The sequence below is a fragment of the Populus euphratica genome, unplaced genomic scaffold (assembly GCF_000495115.2).
Source record: "Populus euphratica unplaced genomic scaffold, PopEup_1.0 scaffold29.1, whole genome shotgun sequence".
NCBI classification, from domain to species: Eukaryota; Viridiplantae; Streptophyta; class Magnoliopsida; order Malpighiales; family Salicaceae; genus Populus; species Populus euphratica.
Window position 1 is genome coordinate 404,303 of NW_011499888.1, and position 20,710 is coordinate 425,012.

The 20,710-nt window shown below is 31.8% G+C and overlaps 1 protein-coding gene across 1 annotated transcript; it reads left to right on the plus strand.

Moving 5' to 3' along the window:
* The first annotated feature begins 4,278 nt into the window (after positions 1-4,278).
* On the plus strand, positions 4,279-8,895 carry LOC105130653 (agamous-like MADS-box protein AGL12). Its single transcript, XM_011033248.1, has 7 exons — positions 4,279-4,663; positions 4,941-5,034; positions 6,816-6,877; positions 7,127-7,229; positions 7,348-7,389; positions 8,488-8,529; positions 8,626-8,895. Exons 1-7 carry the CDS (start codon positions 4,482-4,484, stop codon positions 8,719-8,721), a joined length of 621 nt encoding a protein of 206 aa, XP_011031550.1. The 5' UTR covers positions 4,279-4,481; the 3' UTR covers positions 8,722-8,895.
* The last annotated feature ends 11,815 nt before the right edge of the window (positions 8,896-20,710 follow it).

Genomic DNA, 20,710 nt, shown 5'->3' on the forward strand with positions numbered 1-20,710 from the left:
GGATATAACTTAGGCCTTGTAGGTCTTCATAGGCCTTACACATGCTTGTATTTCTTTTCCTTCTTTCTAATTTAAGAAGGTTTTAGCTTTTCCAGTAAGCATTTAAAGGTTTAAAGCCAAGAAGCCAAGAGAAAAGGCTTTGCTTTTAGGTTGCAAAGCTAGTGGGATCAGTCCTGCAATTTCGAATCTCTCCTGAAAGATTGAAGAAGTGAACACCATCCTCTTTAAAATGAGGTTCGAAATTACAGCTGCTCTAAACCAAAGAGGTTGTGTCCAGGGGCGGAGCCAGGCATATTTTACAGGGAAGGCTAAAATTAATATCATAATATATATTATTAAAAAAATTATTTATTTAAATTAAAAAATATTAAAAAATTTAAAATTTAAAATATTTTGCAGGGGCCGGGCCCCTGGTTGCCCTCCCCTGGTTCCGCCCCTAGCTGTGTCCTCGATAATTAAGTGGTATTCTAAGAATAATTAAAGTGAAGCTGTTGAAAACTGCAATTATTTTTAGAAAATCATTTATTAAGTAAATAAATTAATTTATATAGAAATAAAGTTCTTTATCAAAAAAAAAGTCCACGTATTCAAATTATACATAAAAATCAAATAATTTTATTATATTAAAACATTTAAAACCAAACTATAAAAGTTATTCGCTTTCCGAAACAGATTTTAGTTATTGAGTGTTAAATCTCAATAATTAGAAATATTATTTTTATAAATTCATAAAAATTCTTAAAATAATATTAAAACATACTAAAAGTTTTTGGTAACATATTATAAAATTTTTGAGGTGAATCATGCTCTCCAATTAACTAAGAGTGAGTTTAAAAAATATATATTCTTCTAAACTCATAAATTACATATTACTTTTAATTAAGAAAATTATCATAACTCCTAATTCACAACTTTTAATTAAGAAAATGATTTATCAAATCGAATAACTCATCACATGCTATATCCAAGCATCAAGTTCCAACCATAACGCTTATTGAAAGACTAATTTTGGTGGCCTAAAGGTACCGACTAATCATCTTTTTTCTTCTTCAATTCTTTAAGTTTACTATTACTCCAAATTAATCTACCAAAAACATATAAAGCAACTTCCAATTATTATTTTTTCAATTTAAGACTCCATTAATATAACACTCACTCCTTAAAAGTAATTAAAAAAATCAAATATTGTAAAAAACCCTTAATTCCTGAATGTTTCTCCATAACACTAAATATACTGAAAACAATTCAATTAAAAGTTAAGGATAGAAAACACACACCTTAAAATTGATAAAAAAAAATAAGAATTTTAACCCTAGATTAATTTTCCTCGTCACCTTCCCCTCCTCTGCATTGATGCATACTTTGATTGTTTGACAAAATAAAATGTAAGTTACTCTAGGGTTTTATTTTATTTTTATTCTCTAAATTATTATGTATTTACTAATATATTCACTATTACTTATAATACCCTTGACTAATAAAAAGTGCACAACAAGAAACCTAATTAATTATGTTATATTATTTATTTTTACCATTTGTTCATATATATATCAAATTACGTAAAACTTCTTCATAGTACATCAACCATAGTCACCTATAATTACTCATTAAAGGATAATGTTGCCTTTTCCAATTCAATTTTTTTAGGGTATCATATGTAATAGAAAATATACCAAACACATTACGCATTATAAGAAAAATACTACAATGATCTAAAAAAATAATTTGGGACTTAGACCGGGTAATATAGCCCAACCGTCACTTTTAAAATACAAGTGTTGGACTTAAAAGGAAGTAAATTGAAAGACTAATTTTGGTGGCCTAAAGTTACCGACTAATCATCTTTTTTTTTTCCTTCAATTCTGTAAGTTTACTATTACTTCAAATTAATCTACCAAAAACATATAAAGCAACTTCCAATTATTATTTTTTCAATTTAAGACTCCATTAATATAACACTCACTCCTTAAAAGTAATTAAAAAAATCAAATATTGTAAAAAACCCTTAATTCCTGAATGTTTCTCCATAACACTAAATATACTGAAAACAATTCAATTAAAAGTTAAGGATAGAAAACACACACCTTAAAATTGATAAAAAAAAATAAAAATTTTAACCATAGATTAATTTTCCTCGTCGCCTTCCCCTCCTCTACATTGATGCATACTTTGATTGTTTGACAAAATAAAATGTAAATTACTCTAGGTTTTTATTTTAGTTTTATTCTCTAAATTATTATGTATTTACTAATATATTCACTATTACTTACAATACCCTTGACTAATAAAAAGTGCACAACAAGAAACCTAATTAATTATGTTATATTATTTATTTTTACCATTTGTTCATATATATATCAAATTACGTAAAACTTCTTCATAGTACATCAACCATAGTCACCTATAATTACTCATTAAAGGATAATGTTGCCTTTTCCAATTCAATTTTTTTAGGGTATCATATGTAATGGAAAATATATCAAACACATTATGCATTATAGGAAAAATACTATAATGATCTAAAAAAATAATTTGAGACTTAGATCGGGTAATATAGCCCAACCCTCACTTTTGAAATACAAGTGTTGGACTTAAAAGGAAGTGATCGATTGCTAATCATAGGCTTAAATATTAAGATTATGATGATTGAAATGGACTTGAAGGCCACCATTCAATTTAAATGAGCTTATATGGGATTGTGTGATCAGGTTCAAATTTGTTCATCATATTAAGGAACGATATCTTTTTTTAAAAAAATCACACATTAACATGAATATAAAAAATTCAAATAACAAGAATTGTAGCTTAAAATAGTATTGCCAGCAGTATTATAAATAAAACTAGATGATGGTTTATTTTTCAATTATACTTTTATTAATCCTATCAACTTATCGATAGTCTCTAGTGATAAATACAATACATCTATTTGAGTTATTTATCTTCCTAAGATTTGGATAAATTCCTGTCATATTTAAAATGGAACGTATTTGAAGGAGTACGTAGCTATCATTTTGTTTTGATAATGGTACAAACAAGCCTCTGAAGAGTTAATTTGTGCTCGCACCCACCATATTGCTAACATTGATCCAAATTTTATAAGCAGCATGAATAATAACAATTATTTCTCTCTGATGATTTCTTCCCGGATGCGCACCATATAAATTAAAAATTGAGATCTTTAGACAAGAACCTATTAATTCCAAGGAATTGAGTCATATTATATCAATGAAAATGTAGAACCTAAGCTTTACACCACTGATAGAATTTGTTAATGCCAGAAGATTGGTAAGAGAATATCCACGTGCCAACTGTTTAATCCTCTCTAAGCAGCCACAGAATTCAAATTGAAGATCTCTTTATGGCTTCCGATTGAATGCATGCCAGTGATTTGACAAGATTCTTGTCTTCATAGCTAAGATGGATGAGTGGAGGAGGGGGCTATATATGTAGTATTTTTAGAGTTTTGTTTAATGCATGCTTGTTAAGCCATATCTCAATGCAAAAATTTTAATCTAGCTAATAATGCTTTAATAACAATTTTATATTAGTTTTTTTAATATGTAGCCTCGAGTAAAAATATTACCATTTGAAATTGAAAATTGCATAAATCTCCATTACTATTGTCTACTAATTAGAAGAGAAAATGAGAATAATATTATTTGAACTTATAACTATTTAAAGGGAATTTGTTTTTATATTTAAAAAGCATTTTTAAATATTAAAATATTATTTTAATATATTTTTAAATTTTTAAATGAAAATTATTTTTAAAAAAGTCATTATTACAATAATACCAACCACTACTTGAATTGTCAAAATTTCAATAAAAAGTTAAAAGTCCTAATTGAAATTGTAAAAATAAGTCTATATATATAAATATTAGGGAAAAAAAGGGTAAACTGTGTCTTAAGGTTAAAAAGCCCTAGAAACAGGGAAGGTATATTTTTGTTATAAAGAACAAAGGTGGAAGGAATGACAGGGGCCAAAAAACAAGGAAAAGTGGGCGGGGTGGGGGGGTGGTGCAATGCCGCCCACCATGGGCAGCTAAGCTTGCTCATTGATTCAAAAAAAATGACCATGAGATAAAATGGGTCGCATGTGAAAAAGCAATTGCCTGCTGACTAGACTTGGCCTGCCCCACATGAAACCTTTGAGGCTAAATCTCTATCTATTTGGCCATGCCTCGCGCGCACCGACTCGTGGGCGCGGAGTTCCAAGCAAATGAGGAAGCTGGGAAAGCATTACCAATCATATCATGGCAATAGTTAAAGAATCTGTGGACTGGTGAGTGAGAAAAATAGATAATTAGGTAAAGAGGAAAGGCAGCTTCACAATATTTTGATTCCCATTCTCTGGTGGGACTATTTAAGTTCCGAAGCTGTCTTTCTTGTGAAGCAATTGTAAGAAAAGCTTCTGACGGGGACGATTACAGCGACCAGCCTGAAGCTAGTTCAAACTAGTGGGAGGTTGCCCGTGAGAAAATGGCTCGTGGAAAGGTTCAGTTGAGACGTATTGAGAACCATGTGCACAGGCAGGTAACCTTCTGCAAGCGCCGAGCAGGGCTCCTTAAGAAGGCAAAGGAGCTCTCTGTGCTGTGTGATGCTGAAATTGGAGTTTTCATTTTTTCGGCCCATGGAAAGCTCTATGAACTAGCCACCAAAGGGTCTCTCTCCTCCCTAGCTCTCCCTTTCCATACACATAAACAAATATGCATGCGTATACATGTGTGAGGGCTCACTCGTATTTTTTTTAAACAAACGAAAAACATGTGTCGATTTATGCATGCATGTAACCATTAATGAAATAATGAACATTTTTCCTCACAAGGGACGTAGCGAAAATATCATCTAGCTAGTTTTCTTGTTAAGCTTTTTTGTTATGCACATCATTGGAGAAAGTGTTATTTGGCTACTGAAAATTCTCTTTTTCTGTTGTTCAAGAACCATGCAAGGGCTCATTGAGAAGTACATGAAATCCAGCCGAGGGGCTCAACCTGAACCAGCTGCCTTGGAGACCCAGCCGGCGCCTGATCTGGTACGTTATCTAATTATACAACTAATTAAGTTTATTGAATGCATTTAAAAGTAGATAACATATATATAAACATAATATTCGTATTCTTATGCAAAAGCTTGCACAGCATCTGATGCTCGTTCTAACTACAGAAATATACCCATCTAATTTATGCGCGATGTTGGTGATGTATATATATCATCGTAGCTTCGAGGACTCAACATCCGACTGATTTGCATTCGCGAAACTCGTTTTTTTTATAAGCTAAAACTGCAATAGATAAGCACCAAAAACCTGCTTGGGTTGAGCTAGTGGTTAATTACTTGTTCGAGTTGTGATAATTACATCCTTGATTCCAGGGTTTAATTATTAGATTAGATCAAAATATTTCAGTTTTCGAACTATAAAGCAAAATTTAATTCAAATTACTTGAAAAGATAATTCAAGTTTCAAATAATACCAAGTTGAAGTTGATTTGAAATGACTTTCTAGGCTAAGAGTGTTTTTAGGCTGAGAGTGTTTAAGTATGATTTTATGATCTGATTAGAACTTGATCTAGTTTAAAAAATTCTATATATTATTATTTTAATTTTAAAATAACATTATTTTAGATTGATATAAATAAACCAAGTGTGTTTAAGTGTGACCTTATCGATCTATTTAAAACTTGATCTGGCTCAAAAAATTATATATATTATTATTTTAATTTTATTTAAATAATATTACTTTAGATCGATACAAATAAATTAATATTAACCCATCACACCTAACATGAAAACTTATAAGGTTTAATAACTTTATTTTTTAAAATATTTTTTTTATTTAATTATATAATAATAAAAATAAATATATACTGGAATCGACTAGATGAGATTTTAAAAACAATTAAAAAATATGTTACGAAGGGTTGTGTGTAAAAAGAGGTTGGAATATTAGTAAAGATGATATATTCTCATTAAAAAGCTAAATAAAACTTAAATGATATTTTAATAAATTATATCTTATAAGTATTTTTAATTGATTTATTTTAATAAATTTCAATTAAAATTAAAAACTCATCAAGATGGTCATCCGAATATATTTTTAATTAATTCAAATTCAAATTTTAAAAATTAAAGATTAAAAAAGAAAAGGTGTTTAGGCCTAGGTGGGTAATTGCACCTCGTCCATTTAAAAAAAGATTTTTTTATTTTATTTTTTAGCAATTTTCTATTAACTTACCTTAGAACTTAACATAAAAAATAAAATAAAAATAAAAACAAAAACTGCATGGATCTTAAAAAAAAAAGTTAGCGAAGAATATAAAGACTAACATAACTTTTCCACACAAATTTGAAATACTTTACCTAGGTTTTTTTTATTTTTTAATTTGATCCTTATTTTTTTAATTATATCTTAATAATACAAATTAAAATCAAATCTCATTAAATTGATATATAATCAATTTACTCAATCTTGCCAAAACCTTCATACTTCAAGGAAATGTAAATAACATGCCCCTCTACCGCAAAAAGCGCACACACAATGACCAAAAAAAGTTTGACGATGAAAAAGAAAGTCCCTATTATGATTCCTAGTTAAATAAATGTATGGATGACACACCTTTTAGATTATTGTTAATTATGAACCATGGAGTGTAAGGGGTGGATGTGCGTGATGAACGCTGGATGCTTTATACAATACATCGACTATTTGGATCATGGTTAAACAGTTTTTAAGAAATATTTCAATTTTTAAAAATGTTTAAGGTTTTAATCTGATGCTTATATATTTTCACTAATGGAGAAGTAATCTATGGCCAGGATACAAAGGAGGAGATCAACATGTTGAAGCAAGAGATCGAAGTATTGCAAAAAGGACTAAGGTTTGCATCCATAATTAATTATTATAATTCTGCTTATATAGATATAACTTGTGCGTGCCTTATATTAGTTAGTGGTAGACAGTCAAAGATGATATAATCTCTAAATCACAAAAATCTCGCTTACGATTGAGAAAATAAAGTTTCTTTTCTCCTTTATATAAGAAACTATGTCAAATCTTATGTTAAGGAATTAAATAAAAAATATGTAGCAAGATTTGTATTATAGAGATATAAAATGGTTAATTACAGGTACATGTTCGGAGCAAGAGCTGCAGCAGAAATGAGTTTAGATGAACTGCTTGTACTCGAAAAACATCTTGAAAATTGGATTTATCAAATTCGTTCAACCAAGGTATCGAATTACTTCCATGCCAGCTTTACTTGCTTCAAGTTATATATATATATATATATATATATATATATATATATATATATATATTTCGTAAGTCTAACTAAGTAATGGCACACAGATGGACATCATGTTTAAAGAGATTCAGCAGTTGAGGAATAAGGTTCGTTTTCAATATTCAAGTTTTTTTATTTTTATTATTATTATTAACTGTGGATATTAAAAAAACAACATGCATACTCAATATATATATATAATTCAATGGGAGGACATAGGTCCCAGTAATTTTCTAGTTAATTATTTGCTATACATTCGGTATCAATTTATCAATTTATTTATCTTGTTTGCTACAAGGGAGAAAATTGATGATTTTATCACTAAAAGCCTTTATATATAGCTTCTTATACTCTAATAAAAATACAGCAATCAAACCTGAAATTCCATCAAATTATGAAAATTTAAAACTATAACACATGTAATTAACATACAGAAAATATTAAATAAAAAGTTGAATAGAATAAATGTCAGGAATACAAACAGGTGGTAATATATGTTAGGATATATATAAACTTTATATATTAATTTATCCTTCAATATATATATTGAGAATATCCTCTTATATGCCTTAGAAAAAAATAAAAATAATTAGTGACTAAATCCCAATATATTCATATAATTGTAAAGTGGGAAAGATTTATTTGTTTTTCAATTTATAAAATGTCACTATAAGACACTGACAATTAGGTGCTATATGAAATTGAATATTTGATGAGGGCAATCCTTTTTTTTTTTAAAGACTTATTAGATCTTTCGCTAAAAAAATTACAAACTATGAATAATATTTGAAGGAATGAGAATAGCACCACTCCTCCGTATTACCTGGAATGAGAATAGCACCACTCCTCCGTATCACCTAATAATTATTATTATTATTATTATTACTATTTAAATTAAGATTGTAAATTTATGGTTGTCCTTACTTAAATTATTATTTATTATGCCCCATCACAATTCTATTATAGTAATTTAACTTTTATCAATGTCTTCGTAAAAAAAAAAATGAATCCATAAACATTTGAGTCTTAAATAATCGCGAGCTTGATTTCAGTTCCTCCCTCCCTCGCCCAATCAAAAATGAAATCAACTATTTTTGGATTCAAATGCTGTACTTAATCATTTTAGAATAACGTTTTATGAAATACTAATTAATATTTACATCCCATGTTTTTTTCTAAGAATATATATGAATTTGATTGTATAGGAAGAAATATTGACGGCTGCAAACCAACACCTCCATAATAAGGTTAATAAAAGATCATTAACTCTCTCTCTTTCTTTCTTTTTCTTTGACAGATTTCGTTGAGATCTTTGATCTAATTATGAAACGTTTGCTGTGCAGGTGGAGGAGAATGCTGAGATTACTAACTTTGTGTCAGTAACCACTGATTTTCCTCACCCACTAACTACACAAAATGAAATAAGATTTCAATATTAGGAGTAGCAAGCTCTAAGTTTAGAGTGCAATTGCGAGGTTACGTTTGGTGTTGTAAGCAACGAATTTTAGTGATTGTATAATATTTGTGAGGTGTGTTGCATAAGTAACAAGCTTCAGAAATTGTTACATGCCTATTGCTTGTTATATGCAATTGCTTCAATAACCTTTTGACACAAACACTAATGGCTGGTATTGATTAATGTATTTATGTTTTACTTTATTCTCCTTCTTACAAACTTATTAAATGAGATAGAATTTCCTAAAAAAAAACTAAAAAAAAAAGAGAAGAAAATCAAAGACGAAGAAGAAGAAAAGTTTTAGTGGGAATAATGATAATATAGTAATGGTGGAAGGAAACAATACAATATAATTTTTAGATGTGGTAAAATATTCTTGGAATTAAAAAATAAAAATAAGAATATTTTTACATGGATAAGTATAAATAGAAGAGATCTTTAAAGAGGTGAGTGGGGTGGTGTTCAAGAAGACTCTAGCCACCATTGAGAGAGAGGGAGAGAAGGGAGAAGACAAAAAAATCAAGAGAAAAGAGAGGGAGAGAGGAGATTTTTAGAGAGAAAATAGAAAAACTACAAAAAAATAAAACACAACTCCACTTGATCGGCCACAACCATCACAACCCAGCCTCCAACATCATCGACGAAAGAGTTCCACTGTGAACTCGAACCAACCTAACAACAAATCGTCTCCCAGCTGCCGTTAAAGATCGACCAGCGATGCCGAAAACACACATACACCTGCTGACAGTTGCACCATCAACAGCTTTGTCAAAGACACTGTAATAGTTGTCTGCAGTGAAAAGAGAGACTAAGAGAGAAGGTGTAGGGGTCATAACAGCTATAACGCTTGGAGGATCGGGTTGCAACAGGTTTATCCGAGGCATAATAGTTTGATGTCGATGAGTTATGAAATTTATGTGCTGATATTGGTTTCTCTACCTTGTTATCATCAATTCAGCTCATGTATAGTGAAGACTTTGTTTTTCATGTGGGATTCTAGGTCATCAATAAACTCTTTGGAGATGTTTGGAACCATGATCATGTCAATCCCAACGCTGATTCTGGCTTGAATAAAATATAAGTACAGTTAGAACAGGGTAAAGAAGTGATCGTATTAATACCCTCCCAATTTGAGATGACAAAAACTCTCAAACGAAGAATGTTTTTGAGAAGGTCGGTGACCATGTCACGATTAAATTACATCGTAACTCCATTCCAGCTTGAGTTACAGTGGCTTGTCAAGTGGGTGCTAAGAAAACATTGTGTGCTTATTTGTGTACTGTTCTCGTTAATGCCATCTGCTGTCCCACCATCGATCACCAACATAGTGCTTGGCACATATAGCAACCTTTGTTTTTCCAGCGACATGTGTTATCTGCATACTGTCCAATCTTTTGCTTTGCTGATCCCTTTGTCTCCTCGATTTTACGTACAACAGAATCTGCTGCCTCTTTCGCAGAAAAGAAAAAAATGTTGCTAGTGATACTTGTACTCTGCGAGCTCTCCAGGACTTCTTCAGGTACCGATTTCTACCTTTCTATTGATCCGTTTGACTCCGGTAATACACTCTTCATAGTCATTGGCTCTCCCTTATACAATTCATAATATAAAATAATTATTTTAACATAAAAACTTAATTTATTAATGAGAAATAAGGAGTGAGATTTTAAAATATAATTTATATTAAACTATAATATATTTTTTTAATTAATTTTTTTTAGATTTAAAATTTGTATAGATTTATATTACCTTATATTATTATTATAAAATATAACTATATAGAAAATATTATATATAATAAATATTATAGTCACACTGTTATACACTCTTATATGGTAACCCTCAAGTTAAGTCTCCTAATTATTCTTAACTTGGTATATAGCTTTCTGCCATCAAAACTCTTTTTTTCTTCTTTCCTTTTGTAGCCAGCATGCTCTATGCTTTTCCTACATGGATTCTACTACTACCGTTGACTTCTCCTTTACCATCAGTGGTGTAGCACAACCAGCCTACCATATACAAGCTGTTGTCGATGGTCTATTTCCTTCATAACTATAGCCTCCACTTACAGAACATGTCTCTTTAATTCTTCCTTACAAACTCCTGCCGTTCGTTTGCACCTTATGAAAACACACACTGTAACTATTGTTCATTTTCTAAACACTTATCAAGTTGTTTTGTTGAAACTTATGAACACAAATTATCTCTATTGGTGAATGCAGATGAAGCCCTATCTTCTTGGTTAAGGTATTTTTCACTTCGTTGACGGTTTAGTGGCATGTCCTCCATATCATGTTTCTAACAGTTCTACTTATTCTTCCTCTACAATTAGCCTTTCTTTTCTTTGCTGGAGGTAACATGATTAATTTATTTTGAGTGCCTTACTCTCCTCTCTCTCCATGGATGTATTGCATCTCATGGTAGATTATTCTACCTCACATTGTGTTTGGTGCACTTTCGAGAAAGCGCTTGCATCTCCATCTAATTCTCGCATCAGCAACTTCATGGCTCCTTTCAAGACCTTCAACAAGAAGACTTATTGATTAGTATATACATGCAGCAAACCAAATTGTTATTCGATGAATTGGCTGCTGCTGGTTGTCCCATGTCTCTTAAAGATTTCAATCTCAATGTGTTTCATAGCCTTCATGGTGAATTCAAAGACATGGTAACGAGTCTCATAACCAAGGTAGAACCACTGTCATATGTTGATCTTCATAACCACCTTCTTACCCATGAATTTTTTCACAAGAACTCCTTTTATTCCATGGATGTCATTCCCTCTCTACTGTCTTCTTCTCTGCCACAATAGCCAATAATACTGTCAACACCACAACCCTCTTCTCATCTTGCTATGTCTCATTACAGCTTAAAATTTAGTCGTAATAGTGTTCGTTCTCGAGATAATTGACATTTTAATAGCAACCATTACACTCACTAGAACATGGGTCAATCTGTTGCAGATTAGCTGCCAAACAATTAGCAACTGACCAGGCGCAACACAAGGGTTGGGCAATGGTCTAGACAGTAACATATTCGCTGCCAATTATACTCCAATTTTGATCACACAACTCCCAATTATCCCTAATTTTGCAACAGTACCCAACAGCCCTCTGCTCACCTTGCTGTTGGGAATGTTTTTGCTGCAACTTGGTTTTCCGATACCGACGCGAATCAACACGTCACACCTGATCTTGCAACTTTGACCGATTCTGCACCCTATCTTGGTAATGATTCTTTGTATGTTGGTGATGGTAAGGGCCTTGACATATCCCATATTGGATATACTACGTTACATTTCCCAAAATCTTACCAAATCATTGTTATCTGTTCAAAAATTATGTCGTGATAATCATGTTGATTAATTTCACACTTCTATGTTTTATGTCAAGGATCTCGTCACCAATGAAGTTCTCTTTTTCTGTCAGAGTAATGATGGTCTTTATATCCTCTCCGAGTCTTCTACCTTGTCAGTTCCTCAAGCTTTTTGGTCTCATTACATCTCTGCGACTGTCGACCTGTGGCATCATCATTTGGGTCATCCAACCCCTCATATTTTAAATTTGTTAGTTTCTGACAATAAAATCATATTTACTTCTAAACGTTCTCTTACTTAGTGTCAAGCTTATCCTTAAGGCAAGTCATTACGTTTTTCATTGTAACCTACATGTCACAAAACTTCTACCCTACTTGATTTAATATTTAGTGATGTTTTAGGTCCTGCCCCTTTGTTTTCTTTTGATGGCTTCATTTATTTTGTTATATTTGTTGATGTGCATACCAAACATATATGGTATTATACGTATATTGCCAAATCTAATGTGTTTTCCACTTTTCAACATTTTCAAACACTTATTAAGTGTCAGGTTTCATTTAAAATTAAATTTGTTCAAACTAATTGGGGTGGTGACTAGCGTAAGTTAAATAAATTCTTTCAGATTATTGGTATTTGTTATCGATTAATCAGTACTCATACTTATGTCTAAAATGGCACCGCTAAACATCTTCAACAATATATTGTCGAAACTAACCTAACCCTTTTAGGTCAATGTAGTATACCATTATGACTTTAGAACTATGCTTTTAAATCTTTAGTATATCTTATTAATCGCATACCTACTCTTATTCTTTAAAATAAATCTCTATTTGAGTGTTTGTTTTATTATACTTTTAATTATAATTTTCCGTGTACTTTTAGGTGTCTTTGTTTCCTTTTTTTGCATCCATATTATGCTCATAAATTAGATTTTCGGTCCTCTCTATATGTGTTATTAGGATATAGCTCATATCATCTTGGTTATCGTTGTATTGATTTATCATCTTATTGTATTTATGTCTCTCGTCATGTTAGTTTTCATGAAAATATCTTTCCTTTTATGAATTTTAAACAGATAACACATTCACCGATACCCTCCACATAACGTACACATCTTTCATCCTTAAACCCTCCACTTTTTTTGGCCTACCACTTCCCAAACTGGCCCCAACAGCAACCCAATTCTACCCTCTGCTACACCTTAACAAACCACCTATTTGCCTTGATTTTTTCACCCCTTCCTCACCGTTCAATACTACTATACTATCATCATATCCTTATCTTTCCAATGATTATTATGTAGAAACAGGTTCTCCATCACCAGATATGCATGCTCTCAGGTTTGCTATAGCAGACCAGTCCGGTTCTGCAATAAAATGGCTTTACAGCAGCTTCACTAGTGTCTGCAATATAGACTAGTCCCTCCACTGATTCTCCTGCTGACCTGCAGCTTTGTGTAGACCTATCCTTGTATCCTCTTCAGTAATTTCTAAGTATATGCTTCTCTTCTCCATGCCCAGCTACTCGTTAACATCACATAGTCCTTTGTCCTAGACATCCCTATCCATAGCAACTATCATAGCCTCTACTGCCTCAATCAGTCGGGTAGTTTCTCCTCCCACTCATAAGCCACTTGTTTTTAATGATGCTAACAGGTATAAGATATGGCATCATGATATACAAGAGGAAATTTAAGGTTTACGCACTAACAGAACTTAGACCTTGGTATCGTTTCACCCTTCCATGAATGTCATTGGTAGTCGGTGGGTATACAGGATTAAACACAAAGCTAGTGACAGCGTTGATAGGTATAAGACGAGTCTAGTTGCTAAAGCTTTCACCTAGTAGAAAGGTATTGATTACTCTAAAACTTTTAGTCATGTTATCAAACAAGCGACCGTCAAATTGGTCTTTTCCATTGTGATTTTGTGTGATTGGAAAATTCAATCAGGTTTTATTAACATCAAGCTTGATATCCATAATACCTTTCTTAATGACATTTTTTATTAAAAGTTATATATGAAACAACCCTCAGGTTTTATTGACTCGACTCTCCTCTCTCATGTCTACAGATTGCATAAATCCCTATACAATTTAAAATAGGCTCTGCGGGCTTAGTACACTTGTCTAAATGATTTCTTGTTATCTATCAGTTTTTGTGCCTCTAAGGTGGATACCATATTATTTATCTTCTCTACTAGTACTGATTTTGTTATCTCCTGATCTATGTTGATGATATTCTACTTATGTGTCGTAAATATCTCATATTTCAACGCCTAATCCAGCTACTAAGCTTAAAATTTAAGCTTCGTGACCTGAGTCTTGTTCACTATTTTTTGGGTATTGAGGTTCAGTCTACTATTATGGGTCTTATACTTCGACAACATAAATATAAACTTGACATCCTCACTCGAGCCAATATGTTATCTTGTAAGCATGTTGATACTCCTATCTCTACTTCCAAAGTTATCATATTGCCAGATCTTTTATTTTTTGACACTATATATTTTCATCAAATTATAGGTGCTCTTTAATATCTCACTTTTATGGGACCGAATATTTTCTTTGTTATTAACAAAGTTTATCAGTTTATGTATACTCCTACATATTCTCATTGAGCTGCCGTTAAACATATCCTGCATTATCTTAGGGATACCACAACACATGGCCTCCATATTACTCGTAGTCCCTCATTTGCCTTACATGGTTTTACTGATACAGATTAGGCAAGTACTGTTGATGATAGAAAATCCACAGGTGGTTATCTTGTGTTCTTTAACCAGACACCAATTTCATGAAAATTAGGTAAGTAACATACAGTTGCCCATTCTTCCACTAAGATTGAGTACAAAGCCTTAACTGATAGCACTACTAAGATTATATGACTTCAGTATTTATTGACAGATCTTCAAACTCCATCTATTTCTGCTCTTACTATTTGATGTGATAATCTTGATACCACTTATTTATCTGTGAATCCTGTTTTTCATGCTAGTACAAAACATATTGAGGTTGATTATCATTTTTTCCAATATAGAGTAGTGAAGAAGAAGATTCATATTTGTTATATTTCCTTACAAGATTAACTAGCAGATGTCTTTACTAAGCCGCTTTATATTGTCTTGTTTACTGCTTTTCGTTTCAAGCTTTGGGTTGATCCTCCAACATTAGCTTTGTTGTTACTCAATTTTGGACCTCACATACTAGAGATGGTGTATACCCATTTTGAACCAAGTGTGGGAGTGTATCTCATATTTGCTATAAAATTGACAAAAGCAAAAAAAAAGGGTTCTGCTGCCGTTGTAATTTTTTTTGTTCTAATTTAGGCTCTGATTCTGACTTGGTTTCGTACGATATCTGACCATCCTAGCTATATTCTGTCACTTATGACATGTTTAAAAATTGACCTATACCTTTATTAGGTGCTAGGGACCATTTTTTTTAGGGTATATTCTCAGTCAGATTTGGATGCTTTAGCATTGTCAGATCATGAACTTTTTTGACCATCTAGATTACTGTCAGTTTCTGTTCTATAAAATGATTTTATCTCACTTCAAATCCTTTATCAAAGTTATAGTCCTAAATGCGTAGATGATATTGGGATTTTGAATCACTTAATTTCAATATCAGAAGTTCAAGATATTCCTGTTTGAATATCTAACGTGAAGATAGAGAATTCTGCCTCGAGAAGGATATTGACCCGAGTCTGCACTAACAAATTTCTATTTTTGACTTAGTTTTTGTGATTTTTGTTCTTAGTTCATACTCTCAGTCATGTCAGGATTCTCGGCATTCGTCAGTTTTTGAGTTAGACCTAGAAATCCCTTTTCACCACCTAGATTACTGTCAGTTTCTATTCTGTAAAAAGATTTTATCTCACTTCGATTTCTTCATCAAAGTTTTAGTCCTAAACGTGTAGATGAATTTGGGCTTTTGAATCACTTGATTTTGATATCAGAAGCTTAAGATATTCCTATTTAAATATCTAATAAGAAGGCAAAAAATTTTGTCGCGGGAAGGATATAGCCCAAGTTCGTGGGACTGATTCGAAGGATTTTTTCTGGACCAAGGACTGAATCGAAAAGTGTTAAAATGAGGGATTGAATTGAAGAAGGATATTAAAAGTTAGAGAGGGGGGCTGGATCATCATAAATGAAAGGATTTTTACCACACTGAATAAGGAAAATAAGACTTTGTAGTTGTACCCTCCATCTGATTTCTTTCCCCTTTTCTCTACTGTTTTCCTTTCTCATCACGTCTGATTATTGGAGCTGAAGACCACATTTTTGTTGCCTTATTTCAAAGGGAGCAGCTAGCCCTATGGAAGGAAAGAAAAGAGTCACACCATCCTCCAAAACTGGAAAGAAATCAGATGTAAAGCACCACTATAAAATCAAAATATTGCAGTTTCTTTTTGCATTTTTTTTACTACAAATCAATAGGGATTTGCATCTTAGGATTAATGCATTGAATCCTTCCTAAATAGAGATATGTTAGACTATATATAAGCCCCTCTAATGACCTAGGGCGACAAAGAGAAAAGAGAGGGGAGAATAGAAAAAAAGAGAAGCAAAGGAGAGCAGAAAAATAAGAGAAAAAACAGAGAGGAAAGAAAGAAAAATGAACACAGCAAAAGAAAGAAGAAAAAAACACGAGAGGTAGGGAGTTAGTAGAAACGCAGGTAACAAGGGAATAGAGGGGTTTCGTTCTTTGATCCACAGAGCCTTTGATTCCCATACATCCCTTTGTCACTGTGAAAGAAACAAAAGAGAGGAGAAAGGAGAGGCAGGCAACGGGGAAACCAGTAAAAGCAAGAGAAGAAGAACGTTCAATTCACCAACACATCAGCTTCAGTATCCTTGTTTCTCCAGTCATCTACCAGTAGCTAAGGAGGCACAAGTGAGTCTTTCGGTCTCTGGTTATTGTTAGCTGCAAAAGGATCTGGAGGAAAATATTTAAAACAAACGAACAATTCAATTCCGTTCCTAAGTCTGTTTTTTTCCTTTCATCCCGCAGCATGCATTTTTTTGTTTTAAGTTTGCACTATTCAAGTGAATTAATTCACTTGAACAGTATTCACCAGCCTTCTTTGAATTATAAATGTTGCGCCCCTAAATTTTTCTTTATGTTAAAAAACAATATATACCACCCTTGTATTTAAAATACCCAGTTTTTTGACGCAACTATGGCAAATATATATATATATCAAAATTTGTTTTCTTGAGTGTTGCATACGACCAATACCCTAATATGTTTTTCGAATATTTTTTTTATATACACAAAAAATATTAGAAGTTTGGAACATGTGTTTTCACATGAATTTCTTAAACACAAAAATTATTTTCTTGCATTTCTGGATTTTACAACATGTTTGTAAAACTCCAAAAGGTGTTGGCCAATATTCCAAAAAATATAAAAATCTTATTTTGGGGGAAATTCATCTATTATTCACCGCTAATGTTTGGATAAAGAAATCCTTAAAGGACGAATATCCAAAATATTACTGGGAATAATTTGTTATTATTCATTATTAATATTTGAATAAAGAAACTCGAAGTAGTAAATATCCAAAAATAATTTTTTAGGAATAATAAATCCACACACATTCTTGAATGAAGCCTTAATTATAATCGAGGACATTTCAATTTTTTTCTCCATGATTTACGAGCCGTGAGAGTATAAAACACTAAGACAAAAAATAGATTTTTAAAGCACTCTAGATTTCTAATTTTTATCCCTCCTCCTTGCGATTTACGAGTCGCAAACTCTTGAAATACCAAGGGAAAAATGAGCTTGTAAGACACATTGAATCTCCTTAGATTTCTTTCTTAATAAATTTAGTTAAAATCAAACCGAGAAAAACTGATGGGATTAATCGAGAAAAACTGATGGGATTAGAAAACATCAACACCATAGCAATTATAAGACAAACCAAACACCAAGCAGCTTACCTTAAGTATGGCATATTAGGGGTGCTAACACCTTCTCTTTACGCAATCAGTCCCTTGCCTTAGAATCTCTGAAAGACCAGTTTAGGTTTCCTAGTGACCATAATACTAGGTGGCAACTCCTTTTTTTACAAAAATAAAACAAAAGACTCTGAAATTAATCGATGGTCGTCGCGCTCCGCCGCGAGGGTGCGACAAGCTTAAGAGGGTATATTATAGAATGTAACTAAATAAGAAATACTGTATATAAAAAATATTGTGGTCATATTTTTATGTGGTAAACCCCACCATTCCTATTATATATTACCCCACACACATATATAAAAAAGGGTTGGCTAACCAATAGGTTAAACCTCCTAATTATTCTCAGTTATTATTAATTAATTTTAATTAGAAAAAACAATAGAGTATGAGAGTGGCGAGATCTACCTTGTATTATTAATTAATTTTGATTAGAAAATAGAATAAAGAATGAAAGTTATGAGATCCGAACTCGTGACTAATTAGTAATTAGGGTTTTAATATCATATTAATGAATCATTTTAACCTAAAAACTTAAGCAATTAGGTTAAATTTAATATAAGATTTATATTATTTTCTAACATACTCCTTAAATATAAACTATTTCTCCTTAAAATTTGGATAGACTTATACTACCTTATGTTTAATCTATTTAATTAGATTGTAGGTGATGAGATTTAAACTCATTCTAATTAAAAAAAAATAATTAAACATAAGGTAGTATTAGCATGTGAAAATTTGAAGTTTATTGGACTTTCACTTGAGGTAATGTATTAAAGAATAATATAAATTATATATTAAAATATTATTTAATAATTTAAACTTTTAAATTGAGGTGATTATTTTATTAATAAGATACAATAATTTAAAAGATAAATAATAATAATAATAATATGACTTTAGCTTTGATAAATTTGTGCAGTCGTTCATTTGATGATAAGAAATTAATTAATGGAATAGTACCTTAACTCCTCGTACGCATGTCAATGAAAAACATACATGTATAAGAGATAGTTACTAATCTTTCATTCAATTACTTGTAAAACATTCCATTTGTTAAAGAAATAACTCAATTTTACAAGTACAAGTATCTTACTATTGGTACATATACTCGAATAAAAAGATTTATAAAGTACAAATATTTCATATGTTATTTGTCTTTGTAAAATATCGTTACATTTGCAGGGAAACTAATAAAAATAATTGACTGACTAGATTAAATAAGAAATAGCAAAATACAATTGCTTAACATGCAATTATCCCCAAGTTAAAAGAATTGAACCTTTCTGTGCCCACCAACTACAAATTTTTAAATGAAATTCACTATGCTGCAAGAGTCGAACGATGAGTATGAGGAGATGGCCAGGCAACTACCCAAGCGCATGCATGCAAAGTGGACACTTTCTTACCATGAGTCACGACATTGTTATCTAGGGAACACCAACACCGACAAAGGGAAGTTGAAAGTTGAAACCACAGAGTACAGAAGACGGAAATTGAATGAGCTGCTCTCGAACCTGCTGCAAAGGAAGCACTCAGTTTGCTTTTCACATGCAGGCTTTATCTTGGTCTAAGAACACAATCTCCTTTTAAAGACATGCGATCGCTCAGTATACAATTATACATATTATTCCCAGTCCCAAGAAATCTTGTATGTATGGAATTCCCAGGTCCCCATCAGTTACAAATTGACCTTTTGTTTTTGAGAAGAATTAAATTGACTTTGACAAAGTGATCCTCTTTTTCTTGTATCTGTAGAATATAGAGGAGGTGTCATTAAAAGAGACATGATTCACGTCAAAGATTTCCCCTTGAGCTTTTTCTTTAGTTTATAGCCCTAGCTTTATTAAAGAAATTATATATTTTCAGCCATCAAGTTGTGAAATCAGGAATTAGGTTCCTGGTAGCTTACTGCAGAATCATTAAGCAAAACTGGTGGATCATAAAACTAATCATGGGGTTTTTGCTCAAAAGGTATTTGTTCAGGATTATCGAATACCAAAGGTGTATTACGGTATAATTAATGCACATCAAGTGCAAAGCTTACACCATCTTACTTGTTAAGCATTAGTAGATTATTGGTTTGGTTGGCTTCAATTAAAATCCTGCAGTGCGATCGTTATCTGTTTTCAGATTAGAGCATCCATTTGAGTTGGAAAGCAACCCTTACATGGCATCCAAAACCTTGCTTGATGCACATACAATTCAGCAGTGTTCCACATCAAGGTCTAAATTTGGAAACTTGGACCTTAATGACTAATATTTCCCATGAGAAGACAGTGCTGCTGTTTGGAGAAGAAGGTGAAGGAGGGAAAGATATATATCTGTCTAAATAGATCTGCTCTAATACCATTCTAATACCAAGTTGAAACAGTATTCATGATTAATTAAGAAGATGACCTAATTAAGTAGTCGGTTCTAATATTTATATGATTAGAGTAGTATATATATTTTACAGTATAGTATACTACACATGATAAATCTATATAGCAAAAGCATAAAATTTCTTATATATTTTCTATTCTAAAACATATTTCATAATAATGACTGATGTATGAAACAAGCATATATTAAGAACACGGGGACCATGAAATTGCTAGCTACATCAATGAGAATGGATGAGTCATTCATATAGGTATCATTTTAGTATGTATAATATTGCTTTCTTTATCAGGCAAGTGTGCTCC